Source organism: Chrysemys picta, chromosome 2 (genome assembly GCF_011386835.1).
Source record: "Chrysemys picta bellii isolate R12L10 chromosome 2, ASM1138683v2, whole genome shotgun sequence".
Taxonomy (NCBI): Eukaryota; Metazoa; Chordata; order Testudines; family Emydidae; genus Chrysemys; species Chrysemys picta.
The window spans coordinates 60,800,118-60,817,242 of NC_088792.1; the positions used below are offsets into that span (position 1 = coordinate 60,800,118).

The 17,125-nt window shown below is 46.7% G+C and overlaps 1 protein-coding gene across 1 annotated transcript in view; it reads right to left on the minus strand.

Moving 5' to 3' along the window:
* Window positions 1-12,603: 12,603 nt before the first annotated feature.
* LOC101936723 (ATP-dependent translocase ABCB1-like) overlaps window positions 12,604-17,125 on the minus strand; it is a 59,688-nt gene continuing 55,166 nt past the window's right edge. The window contains exons 28-29 of the mRNA XM_065583264.1: window positions 16,298-16,444; window positions 12,604-14,872 (exon numbers count right to left, since the gene is read on the minus strand). Coding sequence (XP_065439336.1) covers window positions 14,675-14,872; window positions 16,298-16,444 — 345 coding nt within the window. The 3' untranslated portion in view covers window positions 12,604-14,674. The remainder of the gene's footprint in view (window positions 14,873-16,297; window positions 16,445-17,125) is intronic.

Sequence of the window (17,125 nt, forward strand, 5' to 3'; positions counted from 1 at the left end):
AGACTATCCCCTGGACCTCTATTCCACCGTTTTCCTTTGGGGAATCTGTCATACCTTTGCTGGTACCTCTGTGAGGATGAGGTGTGAAAGAAGCATCTCTGTCTGAAGGCTGGTCTACACACACTCCAGTGGGCAGTTAGTGGGGCAGGAGAGACTGTTTGGTTTTGCCACATTGTCAGCCAGCAGCTTCTCCAGCTTTTCTCCAAAAAGGAGGAAGCCTGTAAACTTGGCCAAGCACAGGACCTGCTTAGAGTTAGTATCCATCTTCTAGGGTCAGAGCCATAGCTGGCAGCTGGCTACATGGCTTGGGTAGAGAAACGTATTGCATCCATTGAAGCATTAGGTACAAATGCTGTTGCTAAGGACACTTTTGTTAAAGTGGAGCCTGTCCTTTAGGCTTGGAGCCCTTCCAGCCAGGAAAGGAACTGCTCTTGCAAAGCAGGTAGCTGCCAGGGACACTCAGAGGGTGGCCTCCATCTTTCTATCCTTGGGATCCTTAGGGTAGAACTCCCTTCTGAGAGAATAACCATATCCCTGGCGAGGGATGCTACAGTGGCACCAACCTTCGGCATCTCAGCAATAGACCCCCTTTGGTTTCTGAATGTTTAGAGAACCTGAAGTCACTCTTGTTAATGTGCGTGCCCTGATCCTCCTTGTTCCATTCATCCCTAATCAAAGGAGGAGTGAAGGGGTCTCACAGCCTCAGGGGAGGAATTTGAGGGGAGGAATTTACTCTGAGGCTTGATCTCAGGAGCCCACTCAAGCTGGATGTAAATCGTGGAAACAACATTGTTGCACACAGCTTGAAATTTCAAAGGTGGAAAAAAAAATTCTGCATTACCACCCTTTCTGTTTGGATTCAGAACCAGACAGCTCACCTTCCTCAGTGGAGGAGGAGAGTCAGAGGACCCTGTCTCCTGGACTTTTTGTGTGCCTTTCCTTTCCCTTTTTGGAACCTTTTTGGGTGCTTTGGGAGCTTAGACGCTCTGCTGCAGCTTTGGTAAGGGCTTTTGCTGCTTGCCTTCCATCGGTTCTGCAGCACACTTGAGAGGTCTGTCTCAGAATCCTCTCCCGCTGGTACCCATTCCTCCTGGGAGTTGTCTGAGTCCTGCTGGTCAGCTTGGGAGGGAGTGGGAGGTGATTAGAAGCCCTGCTTCTTTCCCCAGGGCTCTGAGGACCCACTTTTAGATTTGACAGGGGGATTTGTGGCCCTCCAAGTTTCCCCTCTTTGTTCTGTTGGGGCCTCTGGGACTTACCCCCTGAGTAGAGCGGTCATGGAGGATCCTCCTCGCTTATGGAGCCACTCCCTGCTCTGCACCCAGCTTCCTGGTCCATTTTATCCCTGCTGGGGTTGTGGCTGCCTTGGTGGTTGTAATGGGGTTTGCTCACCACTCTGGCATCTCCTGCTGGAGGTCTTTGGAAATAGCTCTGTATGGTAGTGCGCCCTCTTCGGGTGGTGCCTCGCCACCGTCACTCCTGCTCTAGCACCCACATCTCTCCAAGGACCACAGCAACCTCTTCAGTGACACAGCCCTCCGGCCTTGCCACACACTGGGTTTCCCGCTTCTGGGGGACCTGCAGTCTTCTGTTCAGCCATTTCCCTTAGTGGCAAATGCAGCAAATTGTCTGGCCACTTGTTCGTGGCCCCAGCATCCTCTTTGCCCTTGCCTCAGTGCCTCAGCCTGTAAACCCCAGTAGCCAGCCAGGAGCTGTCTCTTGCTCCCCCGGTTCCTGCTCACAGCACTGCTTTGTCCAGGGTGCTGGCAGTTCTCTCAGCTCTCCAGAGACAGTCTTTCCTCCCTGGGCTCCCAGCAGAGAACTGCCCTCCTCTGCCCTGCAGCTCCCTTTTTATATGGGCCTTCTTGGCCATGATTGGCTGCTCCCTTCAGCCCTTTTTGATAGGCTGCACAGGAGGCAGCGACCCTGGGCTCTATTAACCTCGTAGAGGCCAGTGTGGGGCAGGCGCCCCATCACACATTTTTCCCCCTCAAGCCTACAACTCTTGGGGGTAGGAAGATCTCATGCTCTTCACTACTCTGAGATGCCCCTTTAGGTTATCCTGCTGTTTCTTGGTTTCCCTCAGCCAGAGACACACATCTCCCTTCTCCTTTATAGCACCCCTAAATTCTTCCCTCAGACTTGCCAGGTCTCCTTCTGCCCTTAGGCTGCCACTGCTAATTGGGCTTGTATTTTGGACTCCCCTAGTCCCTTTTCTCTCAGAGTCTGGGTACCCACAGTAGCCTGTTCCACCACTGTGTTTGTTCCTACCTCTCCCTGGGCCCCCTCTGTTCCAGTCATTTTTTCCGTGACTTCCTTACTACCTCCTACTGAGTGTGGGAGATGACTCCCTGGCAGGCCTACAGCCATCACTGCTGCATCTACCCTGACAGTCTCTGATCCAACCTGGTTCCCGGGCACGCCTTTCCTATCCTGCCTTCTCTTAAGGGGGCAATGCCTTTTTATTTATAATCCCCCCCTCATCGCACCAAAAGCAAGCTCCTTGTCTCTTCTTGGCCATAGGCTTCCCATAGTCATTCCCTTGTTCAGCCTCATCCTTGGGCTAGCCATGACACTGCAACTTATGAAAGGGCACTCTTTCTGTAGGTGCCCCTGTTGCCCACAGGCCCAACATGCCCATCCTCTCTTTGTTCTCCTGATGGGGGGATTCTTTTGGGCTCTCGATCCTTTCCACTCTCTGAGGCTTCAGTCCCCCATCCCAGTAGGGGAAATGTCTTTTCCAGTGTCCTTGCCACCAACAGGCATAACAATCAGTCAGCCCAGCCACATGTCTCCTGGTCCTGGTACCTGGCTTCTCCTCATGTTCTCAGTGGCTTCTATTAAACTTTCTCCATAGGAGGTTTGCCAGGGTCTGCTGTTGTTCAACCAGCTTCCCCAAATAAGTCTGGAGGTACCACTGTGTCTCCCATTCCTTCTGTTGGTTCTCCCGGATTTCATGCAGCAGGGTCTCGAACCTTTCGTGCTGTCTGCAGTCCCTTTCTGCCAGGGTACTGACCCCAGAGTCCAGCCTGGGATGGCACAACAACCCTCTGCAAAGAAGACCTCTGCATACTCTGGATCCATCATCCCCACCTTCAATATCTCACCTTTACTCTCTCAAACACCCATGTACCTGGGCAATCGTCCCCACAGTCCTCTCTCCTCACCTTATCTCAGGGGTGACCTGGGGTGCCCACATCTCCACCACGTGTAATGGGGTTCACTCACCACTCTGGTGGTATTTGGAATTAGCTCTGCATGGTAGTGTGCCGTCTTCAGGTGGTGCCTCACTGCCATCACTCCTGCTCTAGGACCCACATCTCTCCAAGGACCACGGCATCCTCTTCAATGGCACAGCCCTCCGGCCATGCCACACCCTGGGTGTCCCCCTGCAGTCCTCTGTTAAGCCACTTCCCTTAGTGGCAACTGCAAATTGTCTGTCTGGCCACTTGCTCGTGGCCCCAGCATCCTCTTTACCCTTGCCTCAAGGCCTCAGTCTGTAAACCCCAGTAGCCAGCCAGGAGCTGTCTCTCACTCCCCTGGTCCCTGTTTGCAGCACTGCTCTGTCCAGGGTGCTGGCAGTTCTCTCAAGCCTCCAGAGACACAGGGTATGTCTACACTATGAAATTAGGTCAAATTTGTAGAAGTCTTTTTTTAGAAATCGTTTTTATACAGTCAATTGTGTGTGTCCCCACCAAAATGTTCTAAGTGCATTAAGTCAGCGGACTGCATCCACAGTACTGAGGCTATTGGAATTCTGGGTTGAGATCCCAATGCCTGATGGGGCAAAAACAGTGTCACGGGTGGTTCTGGGTACATGTCGTCAGGCCCCCCCTCCCTCCCTGAAAGCAATGGCAGACAATAGTTTCACTCCTTTTTTCCTGGGTTACCTGTGCGGATGCCATACCACGGCAAGCATGGAGCACACTCAGTTCACCATCACCGTATGTCTCCTGGGTGCTGACAGACATGGTACTGCATTGCTACACAGCAACAGCTTATTGCCTTTTGGCAGCAGATGGTGCATTACGATTGTTAGCCATCGTCGTCATACTCCTGGGTGCTCTTTTAGCCGAACTCGGTGAGGTGGGTCAGGGGCGCCTGGGCAGACATGGGATTGACTCAGCCAGGTCATTCCCTTTTCAAGTTTCGTCTCATGGAGACTCAGTCCTGCCGGCAGTCGTACTTCACCGTCTTCTGGCGAGCAGCCAGGAGATTACGATGGCTAGCAGTTGTGCTGCACCGTCTGCTGCCAGCCTAAGATGTATAAGAGAGATGGAGTGGATCAAAACAAAAAAGAGACCAGATTTTTTTGGTATTCATTTGCTCCCCCCTACCTCCCTCTGTGAAATCAACAGGCTGCTAAACCTAGGGTTTTGAGTTCAATCCTTGAGGGGGCCATTCTGTGTGATAGTTGTTTTTGTTTCTCCTTGATGCAAAGCCACCCCCTTTGTTGATTTTAATTCCCTGTAAGCCACGCCGTCAGTCACCCCTCCCTCTGTCAGAGCAATGGCAGACAATCGTTTCGCACCTTTTTTCAGCTCAGACGCCATAGCACTTGGAACATGGAGCCTGCTCAGATCACCGTGGCAATTATGAGCACTGTAAACACCACACACATTGTCTAGCAGGATATGCAGAACTAGAACCTGCAAAAGCAAAACCAGGCGAGGAGGCGATGGCAGCGCAGTGACGAGAGTGATGAGGACATGGACATAGACTTCTCACAAAGTACGGACCCCAGCAATGTGTACATCATGGTGTTAATTGGGCAGGTTCATGGCATGGAACGCCAATTCTGGGCCCAGGAAACAAGAACAGACTGGTGGGACCGCATAGTGTTGCAGGTCTGTGATGATTCCCAGTGCCTGTGAAACTTTCGCATGCATAAGGGTACTTTCATGGAAATTTGTGACTTGCTCTCCCCTGCCTTGAAGCGCCAGGATACCAAGATGAGAGCAGTCCTCACAGTTGAGAAGCGAGTGGCGATAGCCCTGTGGAAGCTTGCAACGCCAGACACCTACCGGTCAGTCGGGCATCAATTTGGAGTGGTCAACTCTACTGTGGGGGCTGCTGTGATCCAAGTAGCCAACACAATCAAAGAACTGCTGATATCAAGGGTAGTGACTCTGGGAAAAGTGCAGGCCATAGTGGATGGCTTTGCTGCAATGGGATTCCCTAAATGTGGTGGGGCGATAGAAGGAACCCATATCCCTATCTTGTCACCGGGGCACCAACCCAGTGAGTACATAAACCGCAAGGGATACTTTTCAATGGTGCTGCACGCACTGGTGGATCATAAGGGATGTTTCACCATCATCAACCTGGGATGGCCGGGAAAGGAACATGACGCTCGCATCTTCAGGAACTCTGGTCTGTTTCAAAAGCTGCAGGAAGGGACTTTCTTCCCAGATCAGAAAATAACAGTTGGGGATGTTAAAATGCCTATAGTTATCCTTGGGAGCCTACCCCTTAATGCCAAAGCTCATGAAGCCATACACAGCCAGCCTGGACAGTAGTCAGGACCTGCTCAACTATAGGCTGAGCAAGTGCAGAATGGTGGTAGAATGTGCATTTGGACTTTTAAAAGTGCACTGGCGCAGTTTACTGACTCAGATAAACCTCAGCGAAACCAATATTCCCATTGTTATTACTGCTTACTGTGCACTCCTCAATACCTGTGAGAGTAAGGGGGAGATGTTTATGGCAGGGTGGGAGGTTGAGGCAAATCTTCTGGCCGCTGATTACGTGCAGCCAGACACCAGGGCGGTTAGAAGAGTACAGGAGGGCACGCTGCACATCAAAGAAGCTTTGAAAACCAGTTTCATGACTGGCCAGGCTACAGTGTGACAGTTCTGTTTGTTTCTCCTTGATGAACACCCCCTCGCCCCCTTGGTTCACTCTACTTCCCTGAAAGCTAACCACCCTCCCCTCTCCCTTTGATCACTGCTTCCAGAGGCAATAAAGTCATTGTTTCTTCACATTCATGCATTCTTTATTAATTCATCACACAAATAGGGGGATAACTGCCAAGGTAGCCCGGGAGGGGTGGTGGAGGAGGGAAGGACAAGGTCACACTGCACTTTTAAACTTATTGAATGCCAGCCTTCTGTTGCTTGGGCAATCCTCTGCGGTGGAGTGGCTGGGAGGCCGGAGGCTCCCCCCTCCCCCCCCCACATTCTTGGGCATCTGGGTGAGGAGGCTATGGAACTGGATGAGGAGGACGGTTGGTTACACAGGGGCTGTAGCGGCGGTCTGTGCTCCTGTTGCCTTTCCTGCAGCTCAACCATATGCTGCAGTATATGAGTTTGATGCTCCAGCAGCCTGAGCATTGACTCCTGCCTTCTGTCAGCAAGCTGATGCCACCGATCATCTTCAGCCCGCCACTTACTCTCTTCAGCCCGCCACCTCTCCTCGCGCTCATATTGTGCTTTCCTGCACTCTGACATTGTCTGCCTCCACGCATTCTGCTGTGCTCTGTCAGTGTGGGAGGACAGCATGAGCTCAGAGAACATTTCATCCCGAGTGTGTGTGGTTTTTTTTTTTTGCCTTCTAATCTTCGCTAGCCTCTGTGAGGGGAAACATATGCAGCTGGCAGAGGGGGGAAAAAAGGGAGAGTGGTAGTTAAAAAGACACATTTTATAGAACAATGGGTACACTCTTTTATGGTAAACCTTGCTGTTAACATTACATAGCACATGTGCTTTCGTAACAAGGTCACATTTTGCCTTTTATTGAGGGTATGCCGGTTTGGTTTGAGAGATCACCCATGCAGGACTGGGCAACAGAATTCGGCTTGCAGGCAGCCATGGAAAGCCACAGTCTTTTGGCTTCTTTAACCTTCATAACATGTGGGAATGGCTTTACCCCTCCCCCTGCGTGGCTAACAGCGGGGAACATTTCTGTTCAGCCACTGGCAAACAGCCCACCAGGAACGGGCACCTCTGAATGTCCGCTTAATAAAACCACCCTTTTTAAACCAGGTGACCATGAATGATAACACTTTCTTCAGGATAACACATAAAGAAGGGATGTTTGAATGCCAGCAAACACCAGGACCATAAGCTGCAATGCTTTGCTCTGTAATGCTTTGTTCTACAGGCTACTGGCCTGGCGTGGTAAAGTGTCCTACCATGGAGGACGGAATAAGGCTGCCCTCCCAAGAAACCTTTTGCAAAGGCTTTGGGAGTACATCCAGGAGAGTTTTATGGAGATGTCCCTGGAAGATTTCCGCTCCATCCCCAGACACGTTAACAGACTTTTCCAGTAGCTGTCCTGGCCACGAATGCCAGGGCAAATTAATCATTAAATACGCTTGCTTTTAAACCATGTCTAATATTTACAAAGGTACACTCACAGAGGTCCCTTCTCCGCCTTCAGGGTCCGGAAGCCCGCCTTGGGTGGGTTCGGGGGGTACTGGCTCCAGATCCACGGTGAGAAACAGATCCTGGCTGTTGGGAAAACTGGTTTCTCTGGTTCCTTGCTGTAAGCTATCTTCAATCTCCTCCTCATCATCTTCCTCGTCCCCAAAACCCGCTTCCATGTTGCGTTCTACTCCATTGATGGAGTCAAAGCACAAGGTTGGGGTAGTGGAGGCTGCACCCCTTAGAATGCATGCAGCTCATCATAGAAGCGGCATGTTTGGGGCTGTGACCCGGAGCGCCCGTTTGCCTTTCTGGTTTTTTGGTAGGCTTGCCTGAGCTCCTTAATTTTCATGCGGCACTGCTGCGAGTCCCTGTTATAGCCTCTGTCCTTCATGCCCTTGGAGATTTTTTCAAATATTTTGACATTTCATTTACTGGAACGGAGTTCAGCTAGCACAGATTAGTCTCCCCATTCAGCGATCAGATCCTGTACCTCCCGTTCGGTCCATGCTGGAGCTCTTTTGCAATTCTGGGACTCCATCGTCACCTCTGCTGATGAGCTCTGCATGGTCACCTGTGCTGATCAGCTCACAACACTGGCCAAACAGGAAATGAAATTCAAAACTTTGCGGGACATTTCCTGTCTACCTGGCCAGTGCATCTGAGTTGAGAGCGCTGTCCAGAGCGGTCACAATGGAGCACTCTGGGATAGCTCCCGGAGGTCAATACCGTCGACTTGCATCCACATTACCCTAAATTTGACCTGGCAAGGCCGATTTCAGTGCTAATCCCCTCGTTGGGGGTGGAGTAAAGAAATCGATTTTAAGAGCCCTTTAAATAAAAAAAAAAGGACTTCGTTGTGTGGATGGGTGCAGGGTTAAATCGAGGTAACGCTGTTAAATTCAACCTAAAATTGTAGTGTAGACCAGGCCAAAGTCTTTCCACCCTGGGCTCATAGCAGAGAACTCCCCTCCTCTGCCCTGCAGCTCCCTTTTATATGGGCCTGCTTGGCTGCTTCCTTCAGCCCTTCTGTGATTGGTTGCCTCCTGCACAGCCTTCCTTGGGCTCTATTAACCCCTTAGAGCCCAGTGTGGGGCAGGCACCCCACCACAGTGAGGAAAGGAACTGACCTGCCTGTCTGACTCCTAGCTTCAGGACCTAACAGAGTCAGGGAGGGAGGGAAAGGCTGGAAGCAGGCAGCCTCTCCTATAGAGCACTTCTTGGATTAAATCCTTTGCTTTCTTGGCTACTCTGCCATGCCTGCCAGGGGCAGAGGAGCCGGCAGTGCAGCAGAGCTCAGAGATGGTTAATCCCCCTAGCAGTTAACTGACCCAGGGAGGAGAGGAATCTTGGAGAGGGAGAACGCTGCTCCCCACTGCCCAAAAGCTGGGCAGAAACAGCTCAAATTGCAAAGTACAAGCAGGAGCAACAGAAACTGCCCCAGTCTGGTGCAGTGGAGGCAGAGACTCTGGCAGCAAGCAGGAGCAGAGGAGGTATGGCCAGAGCGTGTGGAGCTGATCTGCCTCCACGAAGCTGCAGAGAGAGGAGAGCAGCCTGGATGCCCAGAATTGTGGGAGACACTGGGCTGCAGAAAGTACTCAATACGAGCCCCTTAAGCACTGACTTGTACAGTGTGTGTGTTAGTAGTGAAAGGACTATTTCTACCATTAGGGTTACTATGGCAATGAGTTCCACATACACTGACATTTAAGTGGCAGGGGCTGGCACAGTGGTAATCATGCAACAGTTAACTTTGCTTGAAATAAGTCTAATTGAAATGGTAACTGTAGTGCCTGTGCCCCGTGGGAGTAGTTATATGGGTGGACATGAAGTATGTTACAGGTGTGCGAGACTACAGGGTAAGCAGCCTGACAAATTTCTCTAGTGTAAGCAAAGCCTGTCTTCAAACAGAGACTCTTCCTTTTGAAAAGTTTTTACTCTGTCATTGTGTCCCTTTTTTCTCTAGGTATAGGAGAATGAAGCAAGACACTGACAGATCTCTGTATGTGTCATTTGAACCCCTTTCTCCTTTAGGACCAGAAAAATTAGTATTTGTATGATAGCAACTGGCACTAACAATGCAGCGGCATTAGTGGTTGCAACAATGTTGTAAGCGCTAATGTAGATGAGTTTGGGCATTTTGATCACAGTGCCATGAAAACCTTCTCTGAACAGGTGGTAAAAAAAGTTCCCAATCCCAGGCTACAGTAGCAGCTTAGAACTGGTGCAGCAGCACTGTTATTCTAACACATTTACTAAAGTATTGAGTGTAGATACACTAGGGTATTTTGTAGCTGTTTTTCAGCACCATTGCATCTATTATCCACGGCGTAAGTTCTAATGTAGATCAAGAACAGGCATTTTTCTGTCACAAGGGTAGCTATTTTCCTAGTGTAGACAAGGTCTTTGAGAGAGATAAGATGAGTGAGATAATCACTTTTATTGCACCATTTTTTGGTGGTGAAAGGGACAAGCTTTTGAGGTTACACAGAGATCTTCTTCCTCCTGAAGAAGAGCCCTGTCAAAGCTTGAAAGCTTGTCTCTCTCTCACCAAGAGAAGCTGGTCCAATAAGAGATTTTCTCGTCCCCCTTGCATCTCTAACGCTATGTCTCCACAGCAACTAGACACCCTCGGCTGGCCCACACCAGCCAACTCAGGCTTGCAGGATATGGGCTTCGGGGCTGTTTCATTGCTATGTGGACTGTGCTGAAGCCTGAGGTCTGGGACCTGCCCATCTCACAGGGTCCTAGAGCCCGAGCTCCAGCCCAAGCCCAGAAGTCTACACAGCAATGAAACATCTCCGCAGCCTGAGCCCTGCGATCCTGAGTCGGCTGACGTGGGCCAGCTGAGGGTGTCTAGTTGCTGTGTAGACATATCCTAATATCCTGGGACCAGCAGGGTTACAACAACACAGCGTACAAGGTCTTTGAGAGCACTTTCGCTTCACCCTCCAGCAACGTCAGGGGAATAGACCTTAACAATTCTGCAGAGTATTTTCATGGTTCCCCTAATTGGGAAAAGTCATATCCCATTAACATTTAAACAGGCCAGCTCTTGAGTGACAGGAATTTTCATAACTACTGGTATGACATAAGATCAAAAAGCTCTCCATTAGCCAGACATATTCACAATTATAAACACATAAGTAAAAAAGTCATTGGTACAATATATGTCAATTACAACTCGCTCAGAATTTAAATTAGACTCATAACGCTCATCCCTGGAAAATAAAGACACACTGATTTATCATTTCAGCTGAATTGAATAAACTCTTATTATTTTTTCATTTCCCTAAATTATAGCAAATCTGTTTTTAAAAGGGAGAAAGTTTCTAAGGATCTGAGGGTTGCAAATGGTGATTCCAATGAAATTCTTCCTTATCCCCATAAGGCCATCATGAAGTAGCTTCTTTATGGAGTTATACAATCCTCTGCAGCTTTGAGATTGGTGAATGGGAATTTTATAGATTGTAGAGGAGGTGAAACATTTGGGAAGGAAACGATGCTAAATGTTAAACTCAGCTACCACTCTGGAAATTGTTTGGCTGACAACCTGGTGACAGGTAAATGGAAAGTATGGATATCAGGGGAATGGGGAACTTCAGCACCCTTTGGGATTGTCCTACACTAATGCAAATAAGAATACAAGGACATTTCACTCCTTAACACCAGCAGAATTGGCATCTCCTACTGTCAGTTTGTCTAAGTATTTATACTATGCTCCTCACCATGGCTGCAGTTTGAATTAGCATGTATCAGTGTAAATTCGATTCCTGACCCCAAAGAGTTCATCAAATTTGATAGCAATTTATGCTGAATTTACAGGTGAGTTGAATGGTTAATTATGTTGTGGCTGCTCTCCAAAATCTTGGTGCACTTTTTCTCTCTCAGGACTTCATACATTAGCAATAACCTAGCATGCTTAGATAAGCACTAACTAGGGTGACCAGATGTCCCTATTTTATAGGAACAGTCCCGATTTTGGGGTCTTTTTCTATTACCCCTCTCCCCTGTCCTGATTTTTCACATTTGCTGTCTGGTCATCCTAGCACTAACATAACATACGTTGTGACATACATGTTTTATGCCCCCTCCCCCTTCTTCAATGGGTTTGAGACGCCATTAGAGTCAGTGAGTAGATGTGGGCTGATGCTTTTTCCAGAATGCTCGTGACAACCAGCATTGTGGGCCAGGCTCATGGCCACAGTGGTGCAAACTGGCCACATTGGGCAGCGCAGGAATCCTCTTAAGTAGGGGAACCCTCTGGCCGTGCAGGTTCAGACAGCCTTCAAACTGGCCAAGAAACTATCTAGTGCTGCAGAGTGGCAAAGATGCTGCCCAGTGTCGCAGCTGTGGCCAGGCAGAAGCGGGTGGGGTTAAAATGCCATTTTAGCCTACAGGTCCTCCGGCGTGTCTCCTATGTCTTGTACCAGGTTGTTGCCTGTCGGTTCCAGAATTTGGCAGCTGCAAAGGTAGCTTAATACCACATTTACCTCTTCACTGCTGGCCAGTATCTAGACCAGTTTGCAGGCTGTCTGGGCCTGTCTCTCCAGATGATCTGGACTGGAAAGTGCAAGTGGGTATCCTTCAGTGGTGGGGTAAGACTGGGGTAAAAATGAGACCAGGCTGGTGGGGGGTGATTATGGTGGATTGGGAGAAGCTACCAGAGAATATGGCTGATTATGGGACCCCCCACATGTGTGGGAGTGTTTGGCCATCATTTGTTACCAAAGCTTGCACCACAGAGATCTGGTTAGATTGATGCAGCACAGCCCACATACTTGAACAGGCATTTGACTGTATGGGGTTTCTGTTGGAAATCTGAAGAAGTGAAGAGTTTGTTCTGTTTCCTTGGTCACTGGCTGTTTTATGTTGTCTGGGATTTGCTTTTGTTGTGTTGTGTTTTATTGCTCTGGATTGTAATCATAATGGGAGACTGATATTGGTGTGCTTTATTATATTTACACTGAAAATAAATAAATATTGGTTCTTTTTAAGTTGTGGGGGTGTAAAATTGTGGAAGACTAAGTGAACCGACCCATATTACCTTCCTCGTATTTGCCATTTTCCTGTTAAATTTCCTCCTTCAAAATACAAGTGAAGAGGCCAGATGTATACAGTGGTAGGTTTTCCAGATTCATTTTCTAAGAAGTGAGGTGCAGCCACACAGCCGTGTCCTTTCTCCACACAGAAGTTCAGCATCGTTGAACGCACACTCCAAGCATAGACTAAAATACACTAACTAGCAAGAGCTGGTTGTTCTGGCCCCAGCAACTTCTAATCCCACAATATTTGAAAGAATGATCTGATACTTGACACCTCCAGGCCTTTTATTTCAAAACGATTTTTCCAGCAATACAGACTTGATTGAATTTGGCTGGCTATTGCTACAGAAGAATGCACTGATGAACAACGTTGACAACATGTCAAGAATGATGTAGGTACAATCATCTTCCTGTACGTCGTATGTAATGCTGACACCTTTCTCTAAGATGGCAAAATGATAGGACCATATGTCTTATGGATGTGGCAGCTCATATGTACTGTTGGTTGACCGAAGCAGAGCCCTTTTCTAAAGCTTTAATGTCTAATTGTGCATGTCTCCTCAAATGTTTTGCCCAACTCTATTAAAATAAGTTCAAATTTATCACATTGGAAACAGATTGAGCAGTGAAGCTTTTTGGCCTCTACTCTACATTATCTGTGTTGATGTGACTATGAGATCCCATTAACTAGCTACAGATGTTCTATAGTTCACACATTACGTGGCCTTAAAATAAACTAAGTTTGGCAATCCTCTCTGTGTAATATTTGAATGATTTTCTACATTCTTTATTATAGGCTTCACCTTTACCGTAAACAGACTTAACAATTGGTTCCAGTGTAAAAACAAAACCAGACAAAGGGACACCTTTGATTCCAGTTTGGATAATGGGGAAATACTGTGAGAACAGCCAATGATTTCTCTATAACCAGAAGTGAAAAGTCACTTTCCTGCACACATCACGGTGGTGCTAGCAGAAACTGACCAGCCCTTCCCAATGTGTCTACAGAGGATCAATGGCCCATAGTGGGAGTAGCTCTTCGTGGTAGCTGCTGAGAAAAGCTGATTGGGGATGAGGATGAATGGGGAAGAGTGACCACATGTATTTTGGCCAGGTTGAGAGCAAAGTTTTATGTGTTTTTTTTTTTTTATATTTTGTTTCCCTCAGACCTAGAAGCAGGGAAACAAAAGGGGCAAAAGACATTATAATTATTTTTAATTTCTGTCTGTCACAAGTAAGCAGAGGCATCTGAAAGTGTGAAATATTCCAAGCTCCTGTAGGGTGTAAATACAAAACAAAAATCAAAGGTAGTTTTAATTTTGTCCTTGACAAACCAAAAGGTGAGTTTGCTAGAAGCAAACCCAAAACAGGGCTGCCCAAGTCTGTCTGTCTGTCTCTCTAATAAGTAGATGACATAGGTTCCTCAACTGTTGTTTAAGCATGATGGTTGACTATAGTAAGGGAAAAAACACTCTGATAATAAAATATTATAACAGAGCTGTGTAAACCACTGTGACTATACATGGATCGATCAACATGTCTAAAACGCCATTTAAAAATCTGAAAAAAGTGTTTAAATCTAACTTCATATGGTAAACCCCCCCACACACAGTTTTTTGTTAAATAACTATTTACATGGTTGACATTAATCAGCTCCAAAAGGAGCCATCATGGTTATTGGGCGAATAATAATTATTTTTAAGTCTTTTTGAAATAGCCTTAATGGTTTCAAAAGAACCAGTAAGTTCTGTGAGGTCAATAATACAGGTTTTAACAATAATTTATAAACAAACAGTTTGTGATCTATTTTGTCAATACACCTCTACCCCCATATAACGCTGTCCTCGGCAGCCAAAAAAATCTCACCGCATTATAGGTGAAACCGTGTTATATCGAACTTGCTTTGATTCGCTGGAGTGCGCAGCCCTGCCCTCCCAGAGCACTGCTTTACTGCGTTATATTCGAATTCGTGTTATATCGGGTCACATTATATCGGGGTAGAGGTGTATATATTTCCATGAAAGGCTTGTAATCATTAATATAAAAGCAGATTAAAATTAACCAACACGCCCCAAAGGATTTTACCAATAGGATTAAGTAACACTAGAGCTGTGACACAAGGAAAAAATAAATGTCTCGTCTCTGTTTTTTACTACATGCCTGTGTATTGAACCTGCAGACATCTCAGGAATGAGGTGTATCTTTAATATTACTTAACTGTGGGTTGTGTGTATATTTATACAAATAGATTAGTTTGTAACGTTAATGTTAATGAGAAACTTGTGCATTTATAAGTGCATAGTAATGTCCTTCCTTTGCCAGCAGCTGGCTGTGAGTCCCTTGTTCCACTACTTTTCCATTATGAATCACTGCTATGACATCAGCGTTCTGGACGGTCGTCAAGCGGTGAGCAATAATAATGCAGGTTCGACCCTTCCTGGCATCGTCCAAGGCTTTCTGGACAATCTGCAGACAGATGCAGTGAAGAACTTGTTATTACTTGGAGAATCTTCCCTTTCATAGGTAACACCTTTGTCTTTATAGTTCACATTATCACGTGGGTGTTCCTCACTGGGGTTTAGGAGTCAATACTTCCCATGCATGAAGGAGGCCTCAAACACAGGGGCCTGATATTACAACCTTTATTTGTGTGAGTAATTCCACTGAAGTCATTGAGACTACTCTCATGAACAGAGGATAGCAGAATGAGGGCCATAAGGATCTAGTTTGGACCAACATAAAACTTAGATTTACCATGCAACACAACTAATCTGCAGAGGTGTAATGAACTGTCTGTTATATTGGCTGCTTACCAAATGTGTGTGTTATATTTGACATTGCATCCTGTCTGTATCCAACTACATGCCAAATTTAGAGAAACTAAAACTTGCACATTCATTGATCGTACCAGCAATGCCAGACACTTCTTGTTGTCCATAAAAATCCAAAATTCAGGATCCTGACATCTGGCTCACAACTGGATGGCGGTTTGCACGGCGGCATTTTTCACTTCTACTGCGTCCCCACCCAAATGAACAGTTTATTCGTCCCTATGGAGTCTCCCCCTCTCCTAGAGATGGGGGATGCGGTGAGGAAGCTCAGCCAGCTGAGCAGCAGGGGACAGCTTAATTACTCTCTCTTCATTGCACAACATCTCCGGAGAGGTGGGAGGTGTTGCTGAAGCCTTTTTTCCAAGCCAGCTGCTCCTGCGTGTCGCCTCTAACCCTCTGAACGCAGGTGGATCAAAGGACGGGGAAGCGGACAGAGGCAGGACAACATTAAACTTCTTCATTGTTCCATTCTGTCCTGACAGCCAGCAGTTCTACTGGCAGAGTGGATCCCTTTGGGTCTCTGTAGCAACACCTGCTCACCCAGACAGAGCAGGAAATAGTGCAGAAAGAGACCCACTTTGCTGCTAGTGCTGCTGGCTGAAGGGAAGAGGACGGAGCTGGTGACTTGCCTTACAAGGCCTCCTCTAGTAGATCACAGTCTTCTGTTTGAAGACACCTGTCTCAAACTCAAAGCTGCTAATTATGAATGGGATTTTCCAAAGTGCTCATCATCGGCCTAACTGTGAACCCATTAAAAGTCCCATGACTTCATAACTGACTTTGAAGGAACTGAGGCAGGCCCAAACTGAGGAGTTCTGAAAATCCCACTTTGTCTCCAGCCCCAAGTGTTGCTGACTACCATCAGCTCCCAATTTAGACACCAGGAGTTGAAGGCACTCTACACCTTGCAAAGCAGGCTGTAGACTGAGAGTGAGCTAAGGATTGTTCTGTGGAACTTTCAAAATTGTATTGTAGATGGAGAGCCTGTGCTCTTGCAGTGAAGCGTTGGGTTCCCCGTAATTTTGTGTGCATTACAAATGATAGAATGCATATTACTAACCTTTTCACTTTCCGTGTCAAGAGCAGATGTGGCTTCATCCAGAAGCAGAACTGCTGGCTTACGAACTAGAGCACGAGCAATTGCAATTCTTTGTTTCTGACCTCCAGAAAGTTGTGCTCCTTTGTCACCCACTCGGGTGTTATACTTCTGTATAAGTAAATATTCATTGTGAAGGAAAGTTAGAAACAGGAAGTTATATTTTTAATAGCAGATAATGTACTGTCTTAAGTATTTCCACCGTGAAAGAAAAAAGAATATTGTAATGATTTTTAATAAAAAATAAAATGTTATAAGATCTTATTAACTGTTTGAATCAAAATGCATATCTACAGCTACACGTATTGTTGATAACTGCTCTGTAATGAAAATTCATTTCAGCATTAGAAAAAGACTAACTCCCAAGTGGTGCAACCACTGATGCGTCTAGTCAAAGACACCTGTACTTAAACATATAGATCTCAAGAGTCTTTTATAATTTCAAGGCCCTAGAGACCCACACTCAGGAGGTGATCCTTTATTTCTTACACATCCAAAACTTTCTTCTAAGTACATTTTCAAAAACTAGGTGGTAATGAAAAAGAAATATGTTTTTTTCAACTTTCAATTGTCATTTTCAATTCCATGCAACTCTACAGGAAGCCCGATTTCTTTGGGCTTTTCCAAGGTCTTTCTCCACTCTGAGAACTAAGTCCATGGCAAACATGAAGGTTAAGATGTACTTGAAACATTGTACCTTTCAGATAAGACTAAAACTAGAGAAAATTTCTGCCAAAAAAGGAAAAAGAATTGGCAAAGTTTATGAGGAAATGAAAATAAAGGTTTAGAATC